Here is a 26,392-nt window from a genome sequence, read left to right as displayed (position 1 = left end):
CTTCATTGACGAGAAGCTTAGCTCTGTGTTATCCGTCAATGCTAGCTGCCTGTCTTTCTCATCGAGGCAGGCTGTCAAGAAGTTTAAAGGCTAACACCGCATCAGGGAGTGTCATATTGTACCTTTTCATCCGGTTGTAGCGCTGTTCAAAGTCAATAATATAGTCTACTATTGAAACAGAACTATTTTTGGTGATGCGGTCGAAGTACGCGTACGCTCCGTATGCGCAATCCTTTTCCTCTTTCAAGAAAACGTTGTCCAGTTTTGCAAATAATGCCGTCATACCGTTGTCATTGTCCAACTTATCCGCAGATATCTCCATTGCAATTTATCTGGCTCTTCCTTCAAGTCCCAAAGCCAGTGCTTGCTTTTTCTTATCGAGTTCTGTAACCCGTGTCCAAATGTTAACTTCATTTTTCCAGCACTCGTATGGCCTGGACTCGTCAAACCTCGGCGGTATTTTATAATTTGCAGCCATCCTCAACCATCCTCTGCTACCAATGTTAAAAGCGGGTGAATAAACACGTCTATTCTGGTTCACAACTTTTAATCAACTGACGCACAGAGGTAAAACCGGAAACACTCGATCCCCACTTCCCGCCCACAAACACTGCGCATGCGTTAACCCAGTATATGGAGAAACATGTTAACAGGGGGGACATGTTAACCAGTAAAAAGGGTGTTGGGGGGACATGTTATCCAGTAAAAAGGGTGTTGGGGGGACATGTTATCCAGTAAAAAGGGTGTTGGGGGGACATGTTATCCAGTAAAAAGGGTGTTGGGGGGACATGCTATCCAGTAAAAAGGGTGTTGGGGGGACATGTTATCCAGTAAAAAGGGTGTTTGGGGACATGTTATCCAGTAGAAAGGGTGTTGGGGGGGGACATGTTATCCGGTAAAAAGGGTGTTGGGGGGGGACATGTTATCCAGTAAAAAGGGTGTTGGGGGGGACATGTTATCCAGTAAAAAGGGTGTTGGGCGGGACATGTTATCCAGTCAAAAGGGTGTTGGGGGGGGAGGGCATGTTATGTTAGGCCGATTTGCCTCGATAAATGAAAATGAAGTCGGTAAGTTTTCCAGCATGGATAAATCGCCATGTACATACTTCAAGAGCATTCACTCTTTGTACTACAAATAAACGGTAGTAATGATAACCGCTGTGAAACTCCCGACGGTTAGTATCACCGTATTAAATTTAAATGACCAAAGTACCGTCATTCTTAACTGCACTTATACGGACGAACTGACAGACTGGCGCTAGCTTAAATGCTAACACGTAAACAACAGACAAAACGTAATTCCTCAGTCTGAACGTGGACAAACCCATTAGTGTTTGAACAAGCCAGATACAGTATTCTCATCAAACATAAGGGATGTGATGTTTGTGCATAAACTAGACAAGTTGAAACAGACGACACAGACTCCATTCAACGGGAAGTGAACTCTCATGACGTCACATAAACCGCAAGTGAAACAACTGATCACCTTTCACATTTTTCAATAGAAGATATTTAAAACACTCACAAATATGGCTCTTATGAAGCCAGAACGGTATTCGTTGTGTCCTCCGCCAAGAAAGTATATTGTCTATTCATTTTAGTTATAAAAAAAACAAAACAACCTGGTTAAAATATTTTAGTGTGTATAATTACTTTTTGAGCACATTCAACAATACCTAATAACATTACTTTCTTTAGCCATTTTGTTTGTTTTGGTTGTTTACATCAAAGGATCCCCCATCTTCTCCCTATTTTATTGCTTTTGGTTGTGATTTTTATTCAAGTGCAAAATGTTTCTTATTTGTATTATTTGTTTGTTTTATTTAACTTTGTATTTAAAAGTTTACATTTCAATAAAAACATTTAAATATTTGAGAAATACAAGTTAATTGCATTTGAAAGGGACTTCTATCAATATTATGTATTGTCATTACACTAGTGGTTAAAAAAGAAATGGCAATAGTATAGTTTATCGGTAATAATTTGTAGGTTAATATATTGTGACGCAAAATGTATCGGCCCAAGTCTACCAATAACGTAACTCCATAGTGGGCTCTATTGAAGTAGCTACCACGTCAGGTTTGATGTCGACTTTTACTTTGCAAACGTGCAAACTCAACCTTTGTTTTCATGGAAGTTAATATTCCTGTTCAAACTGTGATTAAACCGAAAATGTAAGACACCATTGTTTGCGTCAGTGTGAACTTCCTCACGCTGAAATTGACGACGCGCTTCCTAGTCAGAAGATGCAACGAAAAAAACACTTCAAATCGTTACTTATTTTCTACACGAGGCCCAGGATGCAGTTGCTTTCTGTGGGTGTTTTGGTCGAGGCAAATGTTCGTGCACATGCTCAGTAGCACTGATGGAACACCAGTACCAAAATTAATTTTGATACTTTTCAAAATAAAAGGGACGCCAACAAATTTCATTATTGGCTTATTTTTTGCAGAAAATCTAATGATACATTAAACATGTTTCTTATTGCAATCGAAAAATAATTTGTGCATTAAAATAGATAGTGAACATACTTGACAACTTATTTAATTGTAAGTAAGCAAACAAAGTCTCCTAATTAGTCTGCTGACACATGCAGTAACATATTGTGTCATTTCTCATTCTATTATTTTGTCAACATTATTATTCTACTTGTTCATTTACTGTTAATATCTGCTTACTTTCTGTTTTAACATGTTTTGTCTACACTTCTGTTCAAATATAATAATCACTTATTCGTCTGTTTCATACTTTACATTAGTTTTGGCTGATGCTACACATTTTTGGTATCAATCCGATACCAAGTAATTACAGGATCATACATTTCTGGTGTCCAGAAACTTATTTCCTGACTTTACAAACAACAAAAACGTGACAAAAGATTTAGTGATAATAAAAAATATCAATGTAATCATTGTAGTATCGACTATATATGACTCTTGTATTGTTGCAGTCGATGTTTGTATAGATCCACCCATTTGTTTACATTCAGGAGCGCTATCTTGCGGTTAGCGGTGAGCTATTGTATCCTCCTACGGTGTGTAGTGAAGCATGTTTAGCTTGTCCTAGTCCTGCAGGGATGATACTTGTAAGAAACTTAATTTATTTGTCACTATGGAGGTGAGGATTAGTGATTTACAAGTAGCTAAAACACTGTGCACGGATGTTAGCTGCTACCTAGCTAACTATGTTTTAAAACACCGCCTGCAGAGAAACGCTTCAGTGTTATATAGCGCCACCTTTATCGTTATTTTTCAAGCCAATTCTCCCTCTTCCGTCTTCAAGCCGTTTCTGCTTGTGTGTGTGTGTGTGTGTGTGTGTGTGTGTGTGTGTGTGTGTGTGTGTGTGTGTGTGTGTGTGTGTGTGTGTGTGTGTGTGTGTGTGTGTGTGTGTGTGTGTGTGTGTGTGTGTGTGTGTGTGTGTGTGTGTGTGTGTGTGTGTGTGTGTGTGTGTGTGTGTGTGTGTGTGTGTGTGTGTGTGTGTGTGTGTGTGTGTGTGTGTGTGTGTGTGTGTGTGTGTGTGTGTGTGTGTGTGTGTGTGTGTGTGTGTGTGTGTGTGTGTGTGTGTGTGTGTGTGTGTGTGTGTGTGTGTGTGTGTGTGTGTGTGTGTGTGTGTGTGTGTGGGTGGGTGGACTGGCGCGCTATCTATCATCCCTGTAAAAAAAAAAGTACCAGTATTTTTCCAAGGCAGTATACTAGCTTTTTAATGTATTAGTACCAGTGCACCACACAACCATAGCCTCCGGTCATGTGTTTGGTATTCTCCCATGATTAAAACCTGAACGTTGCCTCGGTATGGAACACGTTTTGTTTGTATGACAAGGACTTCTTCCTCCTGTGCACAGATGGTGACAGAGGATCAGTTCTGCGGGCATCAGGGGAATGACATGTATGACGAGGAGAAAGTGAAGTACACGGTCTTCAAAGTCCTGAAGAGCTCTACGCTGCAAGAGTTTGTCCAGAACCTCTCACAGACCATGGTGAGGAAGACTTTTCTGCCTGTTACTGGTTCTTACAAATGTACACTTTGAAGGTGAGGGGAAGATGAAAGTGAGCTATGATGTGTTTACAGGGTTTCCCACAGGAGCAGATGAGGCTGTGGCCCATGCAAGCCCGTAGCAACGGAACTAAGCGACCCGCTATGCTCGACTACGAGGCTGACTGCAGCAAGTCGGTGAGTGATTATGTCTAATTGGGGATTTTGTGCGTGTCTTTGACTGTCTTTGTCCCCTCTTTATTTATATATTCTCTTTCAGATGATTGGTTTGAGTGACAATGAGAACCCATGGACAATATTTTTGGAGACTGTGGATCCCGAGCTGGCAGCCAGTGGGGCCACGTTACCCAAGTTTGACAAAGACCGTAAGTACCACAACTTGGAGACCATTGTGGCTCGTCTGGAAGGAGTTTTGCGACAGGACTTCCAGATAATTTGACAGCCTTCATGCAATTTATTGAGGCACTAAAAATGCAAGGGGGATCCCAATCGGGGGGTCACGAGCAGCCAGACCATGCACCCATGCCGCTTTGCAGAGTTGACTAATCCCCAAAACTCTGGTATCAATGGAAAACAGCATCTCATTCACGTGAGCAACAATGAGGAGGCTCAAATTCAAAAGCTCTGTTCTAGCTTAGATAGCTTGCAAAACTGTATTTTAGAAACGGTTTAGTACAATTCCGGGCACACGTACGTAATTGTTTAAAGGTCAACGAGTACGGAAAGTGAAAATCGCAGCCAGCCTGTGTATAGTGGCACCTGTCTAGACAGGTTTGACTGTACTTTTATTTTGTAGTGTGGAATTTGAGAAAGTAAAATTATTCAAAACAATGGTGCGTCTGAAAAACACCATCTTATCGATAAACTTTATTTATCCCACAATGCGGAAATTATCATTAATATTATTATGAAATACTTATGCTGTCTTTAAATTGGAGTGGTAATTTGTTTTGGTGACACTTATTGGTCACAATAATTCCTTAAGGTAAGTTGAATGATGGGGGTAGCGGGGAGTGTATATTGTAGCGTCCCGGATGAGTTAGTTCTGCAAGGGGTTCTGGGTATTTGTTCTGTTTATGTTGTGTTACGGTGCGGATGTTCTCCCGAAATGTGTGGTGTGGGTTCACAGTGTGGCGCATATTTGTAACAGTGTTAAAGTTGTTTATACGGTCACCCTCAGTGTGACCTGTATGGCAGTTGACCAAGTATGCCTTGCATTCACTTGTGTGTGTGTGTGTGAAAAGCCGTAGGTACTATGTGATTGGGCCGGCACGCAAAGGCAGTGCCTTTAAGGTTTATTGGCGCTCTGTACTTATCCCTACGTCCGTGTACCACTCTGTACAGCGGCGTTTTAAAAAGTCATACATTTTACTTTTTGAAACCGATACCGATAATTTCCGATTTTACATTTTAAAGCATTCATCGGCTGATATCGGCAGTCCGATATTATCGGACATATCTCTATTGACAAATGTCCTCTTTTATTGTTCAATTATTATGTATGCTTGTGTGCTCTTGCGTGCTTAGCTGTTGTGTAGCTGCTAACTCCTAGTAGCCTATAGCTTAGCATGTTTACCTTTATTGTAAAGGACTTCAGTAAAATAGAAATGCTTATTGGAGGACATTTAGAAGTTAACTGCTTGTATCGGAGCTTATAACACTGATTTTCAGGCATGCAAAATGTCAGCAGAAATCCATGTTTTTAAACATTCATTTTCGCGTCAAAATATCACTTTGGCGGTTTTTTTTAAAATTGAAATATAGGGAAAAAAATGGGATCCAAACAAAATGTGTTCAACCGCAGGTACTTGCTGTTCCTCTTGCCTAAACGCCGCATGGGGAGATGATCAGGGGCGCCGAAACAGGCTCGCTACTTAGCATCATCTAGCTAGCTTACTTGTTGACGCCTGCGTTCTCTCTCCGAGCCTCAACGCTGACGGCTATCTTCTTTGCTGCTAATCCTAATTGGACGATTACAATCCCAACACTGTTGGTCCCCAGCTAGTTGTAGTTGTAGATCATTCATTAGTAACTGGGGAGAAGGTGTATTTTTGACGTGTCGACAGAAGTCACAACACAGGAAGTACATTACTCGAGGGGGCGTGGCTACAGAATAGAGTTGCCAAATAGGAAACGTTGCATGCATGTTATAGAATTGTACACTACATTTACAATAATAATGTTAGTAAATGATTTACTTAAACAACTATGTGGTATGTTACACGGGACATGGACGTGTCAAAAAGACAGCCATAAGAGGTTGGTAGATACAGGGTTCGTACGAGTCCTTAAAAACCTTGAAAATGCTTGGACTTTAATGTTGTGTTTTCAAGGTTTGAAAAATGCTTGAATTTTGGGTGAAGTGCTTGAAAATGTTCATCATATTTCTCGACGGTCTGACTCAATAGGCTAATTATAAAATGGAGCCCTCACATTAGGTTGTTGTCATGCGCCCCCAAGAGGACAGTGGTGCATCGGCCCATCATGCCGGGAGGTTGACGTTTTAATGAACATTGAATGGAAAATGAGAAATACAAACTTTGGATAAAATGTGAAACAAATCCACGTGTAGCCTGCTGCAAAGTATGCAAAAAGGAAATTAATTAGCACTTTTTGGACTTGTTTGCATGTGAAGGTCATATGTAATTTGTAACCTTTTGCACAACATAGAGCTGAGTTAATGTAAATGATTTTGAGTTTTTATACAACATTGTTCGATGTATTTTTTGCTCTATTATTTTGGTTGTCTACTTAACTTGTCTGACTACCTCAGTTAAAGCAAACAAGTTACATTTTGTCCTTTTGGTTAATCGCATTAAAATGGTTACATTATTGGACTTGTTTGTATTGAGAAGGTCATGTAATGTATAATTTGTAACCTTTTTCACAACTTAGAGCTAAATTAAAATGAATGATTTTGTAGTTTTTACACAACATGGTTGTATGCATTTCTTGCTCTATTATTTTCGTTGTCTACTTGTCTGGCTACTCGGTGAAAGCAAAAAAAGTTAACTGTTGTCTTTGTTAATTTGTTATCAAGGCCACAGTTATAAAGCTAGATATGCTTAATGAAAGGTGACTGTAGTGTTGTGAAACAAACAAAATATTTTCCCTTAATTTATTATCCTTATATTAATGTGGAACAGTTTTGTTAATAAATGACTGAAATTGACATTTTGAGGGTGCGTGTATTTATATCACTCTATGCAGTTTACAAGCACAAATACGGTGTGAATCAATCCGTGCTGTTCGATGTCGTTGAGTGCTGTAAGTTAGAAAAAGAACAAGAAATTTGAAAAACACAAATGGAGACACGTTTGCACACACTGACATTGAATAGTCTACAGAAACACTGCTTCTTTTTCTATGCCCCATTCAGTTAATAACTGCTGGTTCAATGTTAGACTTAGGTTTTAGCAGACTTTCCGTATTTTTCTTACAGACAGTATTTGGTGACCTCAAACAACAAGGCTATGGATTGATTCACACTGTTTTCGCCTTTTGAAGGGTACTGGAAAAACTGGAAAATTTATCTTGAAAGTCTTTAAAAAGTGCTTGAATTTGGCCATAGAAAAGGTGTACGAAGCCTGTAGATACGAATAAATCTAAAGGTCAAATATAGTGTAAAAATGCACCCAATTGTAGTAAATGTAGTCTTGATTTTCAATATGTTCATTCAGTGCTTGCCTGGTGGCATTCCAAGCCGATTTTCCAAAAATGTTTTTTTCTTTCCCCTTTTTTTTCCTCTATGGGTATCACTCGATACTTGTTTTTTGCTGATATTTTGCTTGAATCAATATCAGATCGGAATACCTCAACTTATATTGTGGAATCTGTCCTTTTCAGATGATGTCATGTTATTCTTGAAGATGTATGACCCTAAAACAAGAAGCTTAAATTATTGTGGACATATCTACACGCCTATATCCTGCAAAATAAGTAAGTATCAGCGACATCCATGTGAAAATGTAGACAATAAGAGATGGGGGAAATATTCTTATCTTCTTCTTGTTACCAGGAGACCTGCTGCCAGTCATGTGTGAGCGAGCAGGGTTTCAGCAGGAAACTAGCCTTATCCTCTATGAGGTGATCTATTTCTGTCGTCTTCTTGGCCCATTGCGCTCTTTCCTTTTTGAGCACTCCACAAGTTTCATTGCAAATTTGTAGCGTTTCCTCACTTTACAGCACAAAAGTAGCTTGACTTTGTAGTTCCAAAGCCCAACGTTTCCCATGTGTGCGTTACAGGAAGTAAAGCCCAACCTAACAGAGCGCATACAGGACTATGACGTCTCTCTCGACAAGGCCCTGGATGAGCTCATGGACGGGGACATCATTGTCTTCCAGAAGTAAGCAACATTGGGTTTTCCAAACGCACACGTTTTGTTGTCTCGGCTGAGCCGCGCTGTCCTCGTATCCTGCAGGGACGATCCAGAAAACGACAGCAGTGAGCTGCCGACGGCCAAGGAATATTTCCGGGATCTCTATTACAGAGTGGATGTCATCTTCTGTGACAAGACCATCCACAACGACCCAGGCTTTGTGGTCACGCTCTCTAACCGCATGAACTATTTTCAGGTATGGCTGCTTTTTGTGTGTGGTGCACATTTTGGATGTATTAAACTAGGGCTGCCGAGGTAAACAAGGTCATGCATGCGATTAATCATGTATAAATGCAGATTAATCTTACAATTGATTCTGATGACTCACGCTCCTGAATTTAGCTGCAGATGGTTACCCAAAAGGCAGCGTGTTTGCTACAGGCTGAGTAATCAGGTCAACGCATACGTCGGTGCAAAGATGTTTGGGGATTAGGAATGTATACCGAGTACAGGACCGTGAAGATTCTGGACTAACGATACTGCTATCGGTATTTTTTTTATCCAGCTGACCGACGTAATTATGACACGCTGTCACATTCAGTTCCGCTACCGTTGCTACACATTAAAACCATCTGTGAATACTAACAAATAAGGAAGGAACACCACACACAAGTTAGTAACGCAGCAATATTTCCTAGTCAGTCACGCACGCTGTCAGTTTGAAGTGAACGCACTTTACTCACGACGAATCACGACAGCGTTTTATTAACCGTCCTAGCGATCCATTAATCCACAGGCCAATATGAATCCACTCAAAGTGAAAAACTGAGGTAATACAAAAATCCATGGCTGTCACTGACGGGTCTCTGGTTGCCGTCTGACGTCACTCCATTAAATGTGTTTCAGTTCCTTCTGTGTCTTGACTACAAACTGGACGATCGAGCATTATTCTTCATATAATATACACACACACACACAGCTGTAATACGGCTTCCACACCTATATGACATGCTAATTGATTGTATTGCATTTTATGGTATATTTGATATGTAATAGGTATGTTCTCTGCCCGTGCATGCCATATATAATTTCCAGCTGAGTGTAATTGTAATGAATAGAAACAGCGATGGATCTGAGTGGTCTTTACAAGAAGATGATCTATCACCTTACACACATAGTTAAATTATTTAAGACCTAAACAACAGGTGTTGATAAAAGACTATCCTTCTCTGGGATGTTACAGTGCATCATGCTGGAGGTGGTCAACCTCTTGTGCTAATCACATCTTTATTTCCACAAATTACATATTGTCTCAATAAGAGTACTGATAAATACCGATATCGATAAGGGTATCGTATCGATTAAATCTTAGCCATATACAGTACAGGCCAAAAGTTTGGACACACCTTCTCATTTCAATGCATTTTCTTTATTTTCATGACTATTTACATTGTAGATTGTCACTGAAAGCATCAACACTATGACACCTGTGAAGTGAAAACCATTTCAGGTGACTGACTACCTATTGAAGCTCATCGAGAGAATGCCGAGAGTGTGCAAAGCAGTAATCAGAGCAAAGGGTGGCTATTTTGAAGAAACTAGAATATAAAACATGTTTTCAGTTATTTCACCTTTCTTTGTTAAGTACATAACTCCACATGTGTTGATTCACAGTTTTGATGCCTTCAGTGACAATCTACTATGTAAATAGTCACGAAATTAAAGAAAACACATTGAATGAGAAGGTTTGTCCAAACTTTTGGCCTGTACTGTACATCCCTAGTGGGTGACTATGTTCCGTAGGGATGGGTACTGTTCACTATTGAACTGATCCGGTACCAATTTTGGGTATGTTTGTGTGTGTGTGTGTTAATAAATAAATTGTTGTGTAATCTATTGCAACATTTAAGAATGAGATGATTATGATATGCCGTCCAGTTGATACATCTTTCTCAATTGCAAGTATGACATTCATTTGCTATTACAGTTGCAAGTCCAAGATGTTAAATGGCAATAGTGTATGGTTTATAGTGTGGTTGTTTTTGGTTTTTGTTGCACCATAAAAAGTGTTAATGCTGTAAGTATTGTATTTATTACACACCAGCTGTTTTGACGTGCATTTTGCAAGCACCAAAACGCATAAATCTCTGTCTATATAAAGCTTGTTTCACACGTAGCATTTAATAGATGGCTGTTAGAACGCTAGTGCCAACAACCTACAGTACAGAATCTATAGATCAATAACTGAGAAGACCTTTACGTCATTGTGAAGTTTAGTAATTATGTACAGAATACTATGATAATTTAATAATAGTTGGTGAACTGATTTTTGTTTTCAACAAAAAGAAAAAACATGAAGCTCTGCAAGATTCATAATATAACTTCGGGTATGTTTATGGAGTTATTTGCATGCATGAAATAGAATGACGTTTTCAATGATGTCACTGCTAGTAAAATTCCTACAAATAAATTAATCATTACATGGGACATTAAGTTTTAAAAAGAGGTTGAAAGGTGAAATACAATGTAGTAATACACTGTAAATTGCTGGAAATGTAATTATAGATAATATAAATGTTCATTTTTTTTCTTTTTCTCAAAGTGTTCACATCCCTGATCTTAGTCGTACTTTTCATTGACAAATTTCGAGGTCCTGGAATTGCAATTTAAAATTGCTAATGCTAATCAGTAGCATGTCATTAACAATGCTAATGTTTATTAGCTTCCAGCGAGTGCAATTTTGGAAAAGGGGAGCCTTACGTCAGTAATGACATTGGAGCGTTTTTTGAGTCAATAACTTTGTAGGCATTGAAAATTGCAACATTACCCCGAGGTAGTTTGGCTGAGTCCGCTCTCAGTGCTGCTAAAGTGATCGCTCAGAATCAGCAACCCAGGTATCGTAACATGGCACCGTTGGATTTTCCGTGAATCGGTGCCTCGTAGGACCAGCGCGATTCAGTCAGTGCAAAAAAGAATTTGGTACCCATCCCTAACAATCAATGTGCTTGCTGGCAACTTTCGCTTCAAAATGCACCCAGACTGTTTCAGCAAATAAATTCAAGTAAAACATTAAAAAAGTGTAACATTGACAATACATTTTTTTTTATTATGTAAGCAAGAAATTTACTGTAATCATTCATCCATTTTCTACCCCTTGTCCCCCCATAATTAATTGATGAAAACATTTACCGTTTGGCAGCACTAAATAAAATCAACTGTCATGATGCAGAGGCAAAATTTTAGAGGTGGGACTCTTTGGGCTTCCCCCAAATCCATCCGAATTTTGGAATGATTATTCGATTCAAACAGATTCCTTTTTAAAACGGGTTACAAAACCTCCTTTTGGTTGCTGACGTACCGCAAGTAAACATGGAGATTGTCCTTTTTAAAAAGGTATTTTCCCAAAAAATTTGGACTAATCGATTTAGAATGGGAATATTGACGACACTAAATTGGTAGAAGTGTGTGAATGTTTGCTTGTCTATCGTTCATGAGAAGCACTGCTAAGTAACAAAAGTTAGGAGGGCAAAGATTATAAAGCCGAAGGTCCACGTGTGGGAATATTTCATCTTCACACTGAATAAGCAACATGAGCCCATCAGCACGAGCAAACAGCAAGTGTGCAGAGATGTCATTGGCAACAGAAAAGACAACAAAACAAACCAGCTGACCCAGTTTTTCCAACTGGGGGGAAAACTGCACATTAAGATGTTCAATATTTATTGAAGTGTTAGTTTTTGCTAACAGAGATGTCCTTCCAATTACAACTGTAAAAAATACTACAGTAAAGAAAAATGTTTGATGCATTATTCTATATTATGATTATATGAGTGCTTAATTTGGCCACAGTTAATTTCAACTATTCAAGACTATTTTGGTGAAATGCCCCCAAAAAAAGGGACAAGTGGTAGAAAATGGATGGATGGATGGATGGCGTACAAGTTTGTGTATACATAAAAATGACCTGCTGTAGGACATGGGCGTTTTACATTGCATTCAATTATAATCGCTGATACCTGCAGAAACCCTGTACAGGTTTCTTACATTAGATGGCAGCAGGTACATCCACCTGCTGCCATTCCTGCAACATTTGTTTGGTGCTGTGGGATTAGTTGGCCCAGGAGACTGCTTTGAATGATCCACATGTTGTCTTGGCAGGTGGCTAAGACAGTAGCGCAGAGACTCAACACGGATCCCATGCTGCTGCAGTTCTTTAAGTCACAGGGGTAGGAGGCTTGTCTCATACACACACACACTCACACACACACACACACACTCAGCCAATAGTGGCCTGCATGTGCGCTCATTATCACGGTTGACTCTGACTCCATATAGTAGAATTGTTGCATAACCTGTCCCCCTCCACCTTATTTTGTTGTCTCCCATCTTCCTCCCGCCTCTTTCTTCTTCTTCTGCATTCCTGCGCTTCATTCTTGCCTCATCCTTTCTCCACTTGGCACTCTCTCCTCCTCCTCCCCTTTTTTCTGCATCCTCTCCCCCCCTGCCTGGTGGTGTGGTGGCCAGGTACAGGGACGGTCCAGGGAACCCTCTCAGACACAACTATGAAGGAACACTGCGGGACCTGCTGCAATTCTTCAAGCCCCGGCAGCCCAAGAAACTCTACTATCAGCAGGTGAGAAGCTCATCTTGTCAAATTGTGACAGCTGCTTCCATATCAGATTAGAAACTGAAACTAAAGTTCTCAACATTGCCTGTCATTTTTTTCTAGTCCTGTGTCATAAATGAAAGCTCACTTTTTAAAATTTCATAACCCCACATGTTCTTACTGTTCAGGGTTTCGATACGATATTTGTAGTGCAGCCTTGTTGGCCAGTACTGATATCAATCAGATGCTATATCAGCATAAATCATACATACTTATTTTTGTGCAGATTTAAGACTATAATAAATCAAATCTTAGACCTATGTGACATCCATACTGGCAAAAAAGTACAAAAAGATGGAGGAAAATTGTCTTTGTTCATTTCTGATAAGAGCAGGGGTCTTCAACTTTTTCTAAGAGAGACGCAGTGGGGACCTCGACTTGTTTATTATCCTGTATCAGGAGAAAAATATGAAATGTAAATATATTTATTTAAAATGCAACCTTCCTGTGATTAAACCTGAGGAACTATTTTCTGCAGGTTTAGTGCTAGGAAATAACGTCTGTATAACATTAATTTGCCCTGTTATTCTTATTCAACTATGGAAAGGATTTTTTGTTATAGTAATTATTTTAATATTATGATTATGTCAATAATTATTGACATTGTTTATGACCTATGGAAAATAAGGAGCAGGAAAAAAAGATTTTATTTAAAATGTAACCTTCCTCTGATTATAATCCCTCAGCTATCAAGGCAGAAAGGAAATGTCAACACAAGCACGGAAAACACTAACAATCTCAACAAAATGGTAAAAGCATATTGAACACTTAACAATAAGCTCTTAAAATAAAGAATATGTAAGAAATGCTTCATAAAGTGTAAAGTAAATAGTGTGAAAATATAAACATGTAGAAACCTGAGAACTATTTTTTGCAGGTTTAGTGGCAGGAAGTTACAGCTGTGCTCTAAAAGGTGAGCGCAGCAAAGGTGTTGTGGTATTAGCGGTCTTGCCTTGCATCATTTACAGACCACATTGGTCTGACTACGGTCCCTTAGAAAAAATTCCCCAAAACTGTCTAGGTGACTATTCCTCTTATCTACACTTTCTTCAGTTTGACTTTCTCTTCTCACTCCTTGCAGAGACTAGATAGTTTATACTGTCACCTGATTGGCTGTTAGCGTGTCAGTGATCACTTCCTGCGTTGCTCGGTTACCAGAGAGCGAGTGCCTTTGCTACCATACTTGCGCTTTCTTCCCACAAAGAAAAAAAAATCTTACGTTTTATTGAACACATTTTTTATTGACGTAGTTTACATGTCTTATCGCGATATATATTGATATCGTGTTTTCGCCCAGCCCTAATTCCGATACAGGTTGCATGTTTATATCGGAAGGGGATATAAAGCACATGAAAAGCAGATTGTAAAATGACATTCACTGCACGTCACTCCCTCGTTGCTGGGAGATGTTTGCCAGATAAAAGAAGTGGAGAACCTTCTGCTGACATGTTTTTGAAGCGAGTGGCAGTACATTTTCATCCCAAACCAGACCAGCAGAGGTGAAACTATTCATCGTGTTGTTTTCCCTGCGCACAGTTGAAAATGAAGATCACCGACTTTGAGAACAGGAGGAGTTTTAAATCCATATGGCTCAACAGCCAGTTCAGAGAGGAGGTAAACATCCTGGAGCTCACACGTTGCTACTCTGACATGAGCTGAGGTGTGACCAGTGATGTCGTGCCGTCCGCAGGAGATCACCCTCTACCCTGACAAGCACGGCTGTGTTCGGGACCTGTTGGACGAATGTAAAAAGGCCGTGGAGCTCTCTGAGAAAGGCTCTGAGAAGCTCAGGTATCCATCCTGCCCGTCTTTTGCCTTGTTTGTGTCCTGTGTGGCGGGCTGACATGCTGCGTGTGAAGCCAAGAAAGTAAATAAAACTTTCTTCCTCCCTCCCAGGCTGCTAGAGATAGTGAGCTATAAAATCATCGGGGTTCACCAGGAGGACGAGCTTCTAGAATGTTTATCTCCGGCTGCCAGTCGCACCTTCAGAATAGAGGTAAGTGTGGATGGCAAATGTCTTTAAAAAAAAATGCCCACATTGGCAGGCTCACAAATATCAGTCCCTTCAGGATTTGACAGGCTTTTTTGTGATTGTTGCATCGATCAATGCATTTTGATTCTCTCAGAATCGTGCACATTTATATTTTTATTTTCGATGCTCACTTTGCTAACCGAGTTAGCTGCCACAGAGATGGCTAAGCAGCTAACTGTCTCTCCATACACAGTGTGGAGCCACTTCTAAGTCGATTATCCTCCATTTCGGTAAATAAAATACAGTTCTTAAAGGGAAACTAACTGTTACAACATACCCCAATCCAAACTTATATTGCTTTGATGTTACTGATGTCACGTTCCGCTCATTAAATACTTGTGGTGGTTAAGCTATCTCTGTTCTCAATGGGTACTAGGCGCCAGTTAGCCATTTTCAAAGAAAAAATGCCCTATGCTTTTTTGTTTTCATCTGTACGAATCGTTCAAATAGCGAAAAGGATATAGAACCTTTATTTAACCAGATAAGAAAACCCATTGAGATCAAGATCTCTTTCACAAGGGTGACCTGGCCAAGAGGTCAACAGCACATGTCACAGAGCAGTTTCAAAAATAATACATTAAGACATACATTTTAAAATACATAAGAGAACTGTAAAACAGAGATTTACATCTTTAAAAACACATGTACTGTGCAAACGTCTCTCGCTGTTTGTCCCTCAGGACAGAACGGAAGGCTCCAAATGGAAGTAGTTCTGTAAGTTTCAGTTTCGTCTGCAATGCATTCCATGCCATAGGGGCAGCAATGCCAAAAGCTCTTTTGCCAAATTCAGTCCGTACATGAGGAACAGTTAAAACATACAAATTGTTAGAACGTAACGCATAAGAGCTGCTTTTTCTTTGTAACAGAGTACACAAGTATGGAGGTATTAAACCTAAAAGAGCCTTATAAATGATAGTCAGCCAATGTGTGTATCTGCGTGCACTCAATGAAGATAAGTCTGACTTCATATACAGTTGACAATGGTGGGTGAGACTACAACAGCCAGTAACAAATCTTAGTGCTGAATGAAAAACAGTGTCCAAGGACTGGAGGCATTTAGATGAAGCACTAAAATAAAGCACGTCTCCGTAATCAATTACGATAAACGTTTCTTCAGAGTTCCTCGAGAGGTAATCAAAAAGGGCGGAAAAGGGCAAGATTTTACAAAACAACAAGATAAGCAATTCACACTCCAGTCCAAGGGAGCAGAGTGGAAGAATGCATGAGTTTACAGTGATCACTTTGTTAAAAGTTTGTTTAATATACTTTTAACGTTTATTATTTCACATTTAAGAAGCATCTTGATATATTTGTATTTCTTAAAACACATTTTTGCCACGAGTGTTACGAAAAGCACCAACTCGACAAGTCTAAATAAGATAAATCAAATGCGAGCAAAACCTAAGAGTTCAGTTTTTACCAACGGCAACAATCATAAATGAATCTTTCAGCACCTACACAATGTTGACATCTATAGTTATATTTTGATAAACAATCATAAATTAATCTTTCAGCACATACACAATGTTGACATCTATAATTATATTTTGATAGCACATACACAATGTTGACATCTATAATTATATTTTGATAAACAATCATAAATTAATCTTTCAAAACATACACATTGTTGACATTTGTGACCTGTGCTGGCAAAATGAGTCACAATGAGGAAATTTTTAAAACTGAGTTATTGTTATTTACACATTCTCCATCTAAAGACCTTCAAAATGATATATGGTTTGTTGGAATCGGACAGAAAATGACCGAGTTACATCCGATTGAAGTCGACCAAGTTTGAGGGTCAGTTTTGAGAAAAAACAGCTTAAAGTTTACTGTTCCAGAACAGAATGTTCCAAAACAAAACTCCATAGCAACCATACCTTAAAAGTCCTTGTAGCAACACCAAAATTGGTACAATTAAAGTCAAATCCCATGTCTAAAGGAAAAATATATATTCAACTCTATTGAAAACGGTTATGTACAAAAATTTCAACACTGTTATGTCACAGTTTTTTTGTTCACTGGTCAGTTTGTCAGCTGTTCAGCTGTCCGTAATATTCCTGACCAGCAGCACTAAGAAGATTCGCCGACTGCAGTGAATTTAGCGCACTTGCAACCGCCTGTGTACCCTCTCCACCTTCTAAATCCATTACGGAATGTAAAACAGTAACTTATCCACAAAAATAATAATTGAATGTTCGAAAATCACCTTTTTTCACCAAATATTCCGCTTGAATTACTGTGTGTTGTTTTTCATCAGGGCGCTGCCATGATACCACAATGCACCGCGCGGGGTGATTCAACCAATGAGGGTACGCCTCACAGCGACCGCTTAGCAACAAGCCGGATTTGTTTACGTCGGGACAGGTTTAAAAACTCGAATTCTATTGGTTCAGAATGGCGTCATCGGGAATTCCATGCTCATTTTTAGAAAGTACCGGGTAGGTAAACTTGGCGTCACAATGATACCAAATATGGCTAGGGGGATTCCCCCTTATTGCCGCAAGTGAGCGTTGAAAACACTTGATTTTCTCAAGGAATTTTAACACAAAGGACTAATTTCTGAAGACATACCTCATACAAAACCTTCAAATAAAGGTGATTTAAGATGTTTTCTTGCTATTTCGATGATTGGGATCGCTAGATTGTGGCTTTATGGACTCATTTTTGTGAAAATCTCAATTTCAACCAAGATACATTTTTTTCACTTATTTGCCTGTAGGTCAAAATTAGCCTGTGCGTATTCCGACTCATTTTGCCAGCACGGGTCACATTTATAGTTATATTTTAATAAACAAGAATCTTTCAACACATACACAATGTTGACATTTATAGTTTTATTTTGATAAAGATGGGAAAAACGAGCTCAAATCTTTAACTGCCTAAGTACCGTACTAACCAATATTTGAAACGTTAAAAGCTTAGCCATTAAACATTTTGGTCACAATAACGGGGTACAGCATTTTCAAGTTGTAAATTCTCGACATGAAGCGATCACTCCAGCAGCACTGAGAGCAAACTCGGCCAAACTGCTTCTAGGTAATATTGCAACGTTTAATGCCAACAAAGGAATTAAAAATCCAACTAGACAGAAATTACCAGCTCCTTATTAAACATCACAATAATAAAAAAGATTTAATTATTAAAAAACGATTGATATTTGTTACCACCCAAAAGTACCAAAATTGGTACTGTTGAGTACCGTTGTGGATGATACCGGGAATTAGTATTGTATCGATTCAAATGTGAACGGTACTTATCCCTACTGTAGGACGATGCTAAACATGTTACATGGAGTAAGAGCAAGCAGGAGCAGAATAGCCAATATAGCTATAAAATAGCAAGAAACAAGAGAAAGAATAAGTGCTTAATAAAATTTAAGAAGAGCGATACAGCAGAAAGTGAGTAGAAATTTACTTGAAATTAGGAAGTTAATAAGAGTTATGGAGAGGATAATATAACTGTTTTGCTGCTCTGTTATCAACAGCAGTCAGGCATACACATTAGTGATGTATGGATTGATACCAAAATATTGATTTTATGCTCTAACGTCGATTCTCAAATCAAAAATATTGATACGTCTGATACTAGTTATTTGAGATAATGTATATCATTAACAGGATTAGTGTGAAGTAAATAATTGCGATTGGTGGAACCTTTTTCTTCCTCCTAGCTAAGTACGTATGTGGCACATTGCAGGGTTCCCCCAGATTGCCAACATACCAGTGGGGGCGTGGCTCGGGGCATAGTCAACATGATGTCATCATATCATTTGCATAATCAGCGATGATGCATACATTTTCTTTAAAAAGGCTGATTTATATTTATATTATATTTATTTTATAATATATATCATATATTTATGTATATGATACATACATTTAAAAACAAATCTGTTTTAGATTAGTATTAACATATTTTTTTAATATCGTTATGCTCTATTTTTCATTTGCTGCTTGTTGTACATTGTACTGTGTTGAGAATTGTTCAAGTTTCTAGAGACTTCTCCAATCCTTTTAGTGACTGTGGCACAGTTGCATACACGTTACGTGCCTTGTGTTTACGTAAGTGAGTTGACAAATAAAGCTAATGTCCATGTCTCCTCTATTTTAACAGATACAAAGATGTATTACCGTATTTTCCGGACAATAGAGCGCACTAGTATATAAGCCGCACCCAATACATTTTAGGAAAACAATGTTTTTCCCTATATATTAGCCCACAGATCTATACGTTGTGAAATTAGTTATTTACACAGAAATATTTTGTAAATGTTTATTTACATACCTTAACTGTTTCCAAACGGTGTCTGTAAGATGGCAGTAAAAAGGCTGATCAAACAAAACAGAAGTCATCGTCATGGACCCACTAGCTGTGCAAGCTAGCTCTCCAATCAGCTAAACGGACTCAAAGCGTTTTGGTGAATTTACTGAGGAATTTTTGAAAATGAAACAACACAAAAATAATGTCATTGTAAGTTAATAATACTAGCACAGACACTTGTAAACGTGTTAGCATATTAGCTAATGCTAACAACGCTCGCTTGATTACATTAGGATAACATATTAAAATATGCATGAAAACACTCGTACAGACATCCCACACGGGACGCTAATTTAGTAAGTAAGAATTGTTTTAGTTGTATTGTAAAACTTACACACGTTGTTTGGAGTGATGAATGAAGAATCCATACGATCTTTCATCGGTCTTTCCTCGTCTCCCAAGTGCTACATACGCTTTGTCATATTCAGATACGGGGATAAAAAGCATGTTCCACAAAGTCACAAGGCCCACCCCCCAGGGACTGTTTTACAGTATTGTCGTCTCTCTGGAGACGCTACATACAGAGTTGAATAAATGTAATAAAATGGCAATAAACACAAAAATGTTGTTTTTCCCACTGGGGAAAAATTACTTTAAGGTGGTCAATATTTTTTTAAGTAAATTTTTTGCTCTATTTTTTGTTTAGTAAGTTAAGAGAACTAAAAGTTATTTACCCTCCAATTACAGTACAATGGTAAACACTTCTACAGTAATGATAAATAACTTGATATCCTTTAAAATGGTTACTTGCATTATTATTATGAATTATAATTATAAACATTGTATAGTTTTTATCAATTCTTTCTTCAGTTTAAGAGCGTTGATGTCGACAAAAGCTCGGCGTCAGTTTACATAGACAAATATTTTGAAAGGTAATTACTGCATATTGTTCTAATGTGTGGCACTTTGAGACAGGAGTATGTTGAAAAGTAACATGTCTTCATTCACTCCTTATTTTTGCACTTTTATGCATTTTTATGTTCAAAATATACAAATCGCAAATCTAGGACACTATTATAAATGATAAATGGGTTATACTTGTATAGCGCTTTTCTACCTTCAAGGTACTCAAAGCGCTTTGACAGTATTTCCACATTCACCCATTCACACACACATTCACACACTGATGGCGGGAGCTGCCATGCAAGGCGCTAACCAGCAGCCATCAGGAGCAAGGGTGAAGTGTCTTGCCCAAGGACACAACGGACGTGACTAGGATGGTAGAAGGTGGGGAAAACTTAGTTTGACACTAATAAACTTAGTTTGACACTATTAAACTTAGTTTGACACTATTAAACTTAGTTTGACACTATTAAACTTAGTTTGACGCTATTAAACTTAGTTTGACGCTATTAAACGTAGTTTGACGCTATTAAACGTAGTTGGACGCTATTAAACATAGTTTGATGCTATTAAGCGTAAATGTATAAAATATAAAAATGGCAAATCGAGTCACAATTCTGGAGCTAAAACTCTCAATCTGTTTTTTTTCTCAAAATGGTGCAGCCCTATTCCCAAACATCCATAATAACATTATCTACTAAAATAATGTATTATTAATAGTCGTCATGAGTGTGACGTCCTCTACCTGGCCTTCCTCCTCCAGGAGATTCCCGTGGACCAGGTGGACCTGGACAAGGACAGTGAACTTCTCATCCCAGTCGCTCATTTCCACAAGGAAGTTTTCGGCACCTTTGGGATTCCCTTCTTGCTGAAAATCCGACAGGTGTGCACACCTTCCCTCCTCATCTGATCCCTTCAGTCCCTCCTTCTTCCTCACCTCTCTGCCTCTTCCTCCCTCCAGGGCGAGTCTTTTAGGGAGGTGATGAGGAGGATCCAGACTATGTTGGATATCCAGGAGAAAGAGTTTGAAAAGGTGTGACACTCGCACGTTATATATATCCGTATTCAAGTGGTACATTCACTCATTCATCTTTTCTCCATCCTGCAGTTCAAGTTTGCCATTGTGATGATGGGTCGGCATCAGTACATCACTGAAGACGAGTACGAGGTCAACCTAAAGGACTTCGAACCACAGCCAGGTACTCGTCACTTGTTTACTGCAATACCCTTTTATTCTTCTGTCTAATTAGATCCGATATCAGTCGATATCGATACTGATATTTTTTATGACCTATGGAAAATAAGAAGCAGGAGAAAAATGTATTTTATTGTTATTATAATCTCTCAGGTGTCAAGGAAGAAAGGAAATGCCAACACAAGCATGGAAAACACTCCATTTCAAATCACAATGAACACTTAACAATAGGCTCTTAAAATTCAAGTGTAAAAATAAGAAATGTTTCATAAAGTGTAAGAAAATAGTGCAAAGTGTGAAAACGTAAACATAGAGAAACCTGAGAAGTATTTTCTGCAGGGTTAGTGCTAGAAAATAATGGCTGTGTAACATTATTTTGCCATGTTAACTATGGAATTGACATTTTGTTATGCAGTAGTTATTTAAATATGATTTCAATTATTATTGACATTTTTATAACCTATTGAAAATAAGGAGCAGAATGTTTTTTTTTTTTTTTTAAATGTAACCTTCCTCTGATTATAATCCCTCAGCTATCAAGGCAGAAAGGAAATGTCAACACAAGCATGGAAAACATTCAATGTCAACAAAATAGTAAAATCACATTAAGCACTTAAAAATAAGCTCTTAAAAATAGGGAATATGTAAGAAATGCTTCATAAAATGTAAGAAAATAGTGTGAAAATGTAAACATGAAACCTGAGAAGAACTATTTTCTGTAAGTTTAGTGTAGGAAGTTAGAGCTGTGGTCTAAAGGGTGAGTGCAGCTAAGGTGGTGTGGTATTAGCGCTCTTGCCTTGCATCATTTACAGACCACATTTGTCTGACTACGGTCCCTTTGAAAACATGCAAAAAAGTGCCATACTGTCCAGGTGACTTTCCTCTTTTGTCCACAATGTATCCGCTCTCTCCAACACAAGGCATGTACCGTATTTTTCGGACTATAAGTCGCAGTTTTTTTCATAGTTTGGCCGGGGGTGCGACTTATACTCAGGAGCGAATTATGTGTGAAATTATTAACACATTACCGTAAAATATCAAATAATATTATTTAGCTCATTCACGTAAGAGACTAGACGAATAAGATTTCATGGGATTTAGCGTTTAGGAGAGACAGATTGTTTGGTAAACGTATAGCATGTTCTATATGTTATAGTTATTTGAATGACTCCTACCATAATATGTTACGTTAACATACCAGGCACGTTCTCAGTTGGTTATTTATGCGTCATATAACGTACAATTATCCAGCCTGTTGTTCACTATTCTTTATTTATTTTAAATTGCCTTTCAAATGTCTATTCTTGGTGTTGGGTTTTATCAAATACATTTCCCCAAAATAATGCAATTTATACTCCAGTAATGATAAATGCGACTTATGTTTTTTTTCCTTTATTATGCATTTTTGGCCGGTGCGACTTATACTCCGGAGCGACTTATAGTCTGAAAAATTCGGTATACCGAATTTGGTAGTTTTATAGGCATATATCGAATGTTGACATTTTCAACACCAACAAAGCAAGTGTGATTGGTAGAAAACACTCCAAATTAAACTAAGGCTCCTTTCCAAACTTCAACTAAGATGCACGTTACAATCAAACAGCTGGTGTGTAATAAGCACGAAACTTACAGTATAAACACTTTGTAGGGTGCAACATAACACATCCAGCTTTGCGGAAAAATCTACTTCCTAGTTAGACAACATATAGATAGCCTAGACCAGTGGTTGTCAAACTCTGTTTACCATGTACCACCATAATGAGTAACTTGGCCCCGTATCGGTTCAAATGTGAACAGTATGCCTCCCCATACAGTACTCACTCCATGCAAGGAATCAACCACACATGATAGTTAATACTGTTACCTGATTGGCTGTTGGCGTGTCAGTGATCACTTCCTGCGTTGCTCAGTTACCAGAGAGCGAGTGTTTTTGTTCATGCAACCAACCTTGCTTCCATACTTCCGCTTTCCTCCCACCAAGAAGAAAACATTTATTGAATCTATTTTTTATTGATACCGATTACATGTCTATCGCATTATGTTGATACCGTTTTATCGCCCAGACCTTTTTTTAAATAAAACCAAGATATTCTTGTAAGAAGCACAACTGATACAGTAATGGTGGATTATTGTGATAAATAAAATATTATGGGTAGTTCAAAACAACGCACACTCAAACAAAAACATAAAATTTGATGCCTGGATTATTTGAACCTTTCACATCTAGTATTTATGTACAAGTCTAGTATTGATGATCCTTGGTGTCAACTTTAAAAAAAGATATTACATTTGCTGACTCTGCTGTGTGTTCACTATTAAACGCAGTTTGATACTATTAAACATGCTGTAGGACTGATTGTATCACACATGATATCACACACAAGTAAACATGCTGCAGGACTGCTTGTATCGCACATTATATCACACAAGTAAACATGCTGCAGGGCTGCTTGTATCGCACATATATCACACACAAGTAAACATGCTGCAGGACTGCTTGTATCGCACACAAGTAAACATGCTGCAGGACTGCTTGTATCGCACATATCACACACAAGTAGACACACTGCAGGACTGCTTGTATCGCACATATCACACAAGTAGACACACTGCAGGACTGCTTCTATCGCACATATCACACAAGTAAACATGCTGCAGGACTGCTTGTATCGCACATAACACACAAGTAAACACTCTGCAGGACTGCTTGTATTGCACACAAACACGCTGCAGGACTGCTTGTATCGCGCATGATATCACACACAAATAAACATGCTGCAGGACTGCTTGTATCACACATGATATCACACAAGTAAACACGCTGCAGGACTGCTTGTATCGCACATGATATCACACAAGTAAACACGCTGCATGACTGCTTGTATTGCACATGATATCACACACAAGTAGACACACAGCAGTACTGCTTGTATCGCACATATCACAGACAACTAAACACTGCAGCAACTTGCTGCAGGACTGCTTGTATCGCACATGATATCGCAAACAAGTAAACATGCTGCAGGACTGCTTGTATCGCACATGATATCACACACAAGTAAACATGCTGCATGACTGCTTGTATCGCACATAACACACAAGTAAACACTGCAGGACTGCTTGTATCACACATTATATAACACAAGTAAACACGCTGCAGGACGGCTTGTATTGCACATGATATTACACACAAGTAAACACTACAGGACTGCTTGTATCGCACATTATATCGCACCCATACATGCTGCAGGACTGCTTGTATCGCGCATGGTATCACACACAAGTAAACATGCTGCAGGACTGCTTGTATCACACATGATATCACACAAGTAAACACGCTGCAGGACTGCTTGTATTGCACATATCACACAGACAACTAAACACTGCAGGACTGCTTGTATCGCACACGATATCACACACAAGCGAACTTGCTGCAGAACTGCTTGTATCGCACATGATATCACAAGTCAACACGCTGCAGGACTGCTTGTATCGCACACAAGTAAACATGCTGCAGTACTGCTTGTATCGCACATATCACACACAAGTAAACACGCTGTAGGACTGCTTGTATCGCACATATCACACAAGTAAACACGCTGCAGGACTGCTTGTATCGCACATATCACACAAGTAAACACGCTGCAGGACTGCTTGTATCGCACATATCACACAGACAAGTAAACACTCTGCAGGACTGCTTGTATCGCACACGATATCACACACAAGTGAACTTGCTGCAGAACTGCTTGTATTGCACATGATATCACACACATTTTTGCTCCAATGTCTATTTCTGTGATTGTCTCACACCTGTCTTCTCCCCCCACAGGCAACATGTCACACCCACGTCCCTGGCTGGGCTTGGATCATTTCAACAAAGCTCCAAAGAGAGGCCGATACACCTACTTGGAGAAGGCCATCAAGATCCACAACTGAAGCAGCCGTCCTCCTCCTCCTCTCACTGCTCCTCACCGTAACTGACTGTAACCCAGCGTGTGTGTGCGTGTTCGTGTGTGTTCGCGTGTGTGAGTGTGTGCCTGCGTGTGTGCCTGCGTGTGTGCCTGCGTGTGTGTGTGTGTGTGTGTGTGTGTGCGTGTGTGTGTGTGTGTGCGTGTGTGTGTGTGTCTGTCCCTACCCCGCCTGGAACCCAACAAGCACCACCTGGCAGCGTCTTCAGCCCATGGAATATTTCTTCTGAAATATTCCTTCATTAAACTTTATTATTTTTAGCCAACCTTCACATGACCAACCTTTTTATTTTATTTTTTTTTGTCCCAGGGCTTCTCTAAGGGAGCGAGGCAAAAGTGTTTGACTAAGCAGAGAGTGAATATTCTAGCACCGTGTATAGAACTATAAATATACATCCTCCTCTCCTCTTTTGTTGGAGTTCCAAGGTCTGCCGTGAGTGGACAAAGGCCACTCCCCCACACCGTTAGTCCGTAACAGCATCAACAAGAATGGAAGTGCTGGCGTCCATCCTCTTTTTACCGAGCCTGAGTGTGCTTACTTTCTCTGCTCCCTTTTTAGTGCCACACAAGCACGTCTTTCTCACTTAGTTTTGTTGGGAGCCAAAAAAGAAAAATCTAATAAAAACAACTTTTTGTCTTTCTGCAGAACTTGTATTGTTATAAAGTAATAAGAATCCACTGCATATGTTTAAAAAAAAAATAAACGTGGGAAAAATGAGGAAGAAATTGTGTGTATTTCATCTTAATTTCTCAGGATTGGAAAATGTTTGGGTTTTTTTTTTATCCCAAAATCGTCCTTTGCTCTTTTCCCTCCATCCCGCACAGTGTCGCCCCCTGGTGGCTGGCAGCAGTAAGTGCTTGGTAGGCAGCAGTCAAAAAGCATGAAATGATTGTTTGCTTTTCTCCTCCCAGCACCAAGACCACATGACGAATTGTACATTTCAAAAAGTGTAAAATGTCGATACAGAAGGAGCTGGTTGTTTATATTTCTTTTGTGTAGCTTTTTGTTGGCGTTCTAATGTACCGTTTTGTTCCATTTCTGGATTTG

The 26,392-nt window shown here is 39.0% G+C and overlaps 1 protein-coding gene across 4 annotated transcripts in view; it reads left to right on the top strand.

Moving 5' to 3' along the window:
- The window catches only part of usp7 (ubiquitin specific peptidase 7 (herpes virus-associated)), a 63,813-nt gene extending 37,744 nt beyond the window's left edge, over nucleotides 1–26,069 (top strand). For 3 of the 4 annotated variants that reach the window (XM_062050523.1, XM_062050522.1, XM_062050521.1), the window contains exons 16-31: nucleotides 3,841–3,975; nucleotides 4,068–4,169; nucleotides 4,252–4,357; nucleotides 7,839–7,931; nucleotides 8,011–8,078; nucleotides 8,238–8,338; nucleotides 8,414–8,567; nucleotides 12,470–12,537; nucleotides 12,836–12,944; nucleotides 14,514–14,591; nucleotides 14,668–14,768; nucleotides 14,874–14,973; nucleotides 20,942–21,061; nucleotides 21,140–21,211; nucleotides 21,287–21,377; nucleotides 25,206–26,069. In XM_062050523.1, the coding sequence (XP_061906507.1) occupies nucleotides 3,841–3,975; nucleotides 4,068–4,169; nucleotides 4,252–4,357; nucleotides 7,839–7,931; nucleotides 8,011–8,078; nucleotides 8,238–8,338; nucleotides 8,414–8,567; nucleotides 12,470–12,537; nucleotides 12,836–12,944; nucleotides 14,514–14,591; nucleotides 14,668–14,768; nucleotides 14,874–14,973; nucleotides 20,942–21,061; nucleotides 21,140–21,211; nucleotides 21,287–21,377; nucleotides 25,206–25,312 (1,605 nt within the window). In that variant the 3' untranslated portion in view covers nucleotides 25,313–26,069. The remainder of the gene's footprint in view (nucleotides 1–3,840; nucleotides 3,976–4,067; nucleotides 4,170–4,251; nucleotides 4,358–7,838; nucleotides 7,932–8,010; nucleotides 8,079–8,237; nucleotides 8,339–8,413; nucleotides 8,568–12,469; nucleotides 12,538–12,835; nucleotides 12,945–14,513; nucleotides 14,592–14,667; nucleotides 14,769–14,873; nucleotides 14,974–20,941; nucleotides 21,062–21,139; nucleotides 21,212–21,286; nucleotides 21,378–25,205) is intronic. The other variant, XM_062050520.1, reaches the window with a different exon arrangement.
- The last annotated feature ends 323 nt before the right edge of the window (nucleotides 26,070–26,392 follow it).

Source organism: Entelurus aequoreus, linkage group LG06, assembly GCF_033978785.1.
Source record: "Entelurus aequoreus isolate RoL-2023_Sb linkage group LG06, RoL_Eaeq_v1.1, whole genome shotgun sequence".
Classification (NCBI taxonomy): domain Eukaryota; kingdom Metazoa; phylum Chordata; class Actinopteri; order Syngnathiformes; family Syngnathidae; genus Entelurus; species Entelurus aequoreus.
This window is presented reverse-complemented; position numbering and strand designations above follow the sequence as displayed.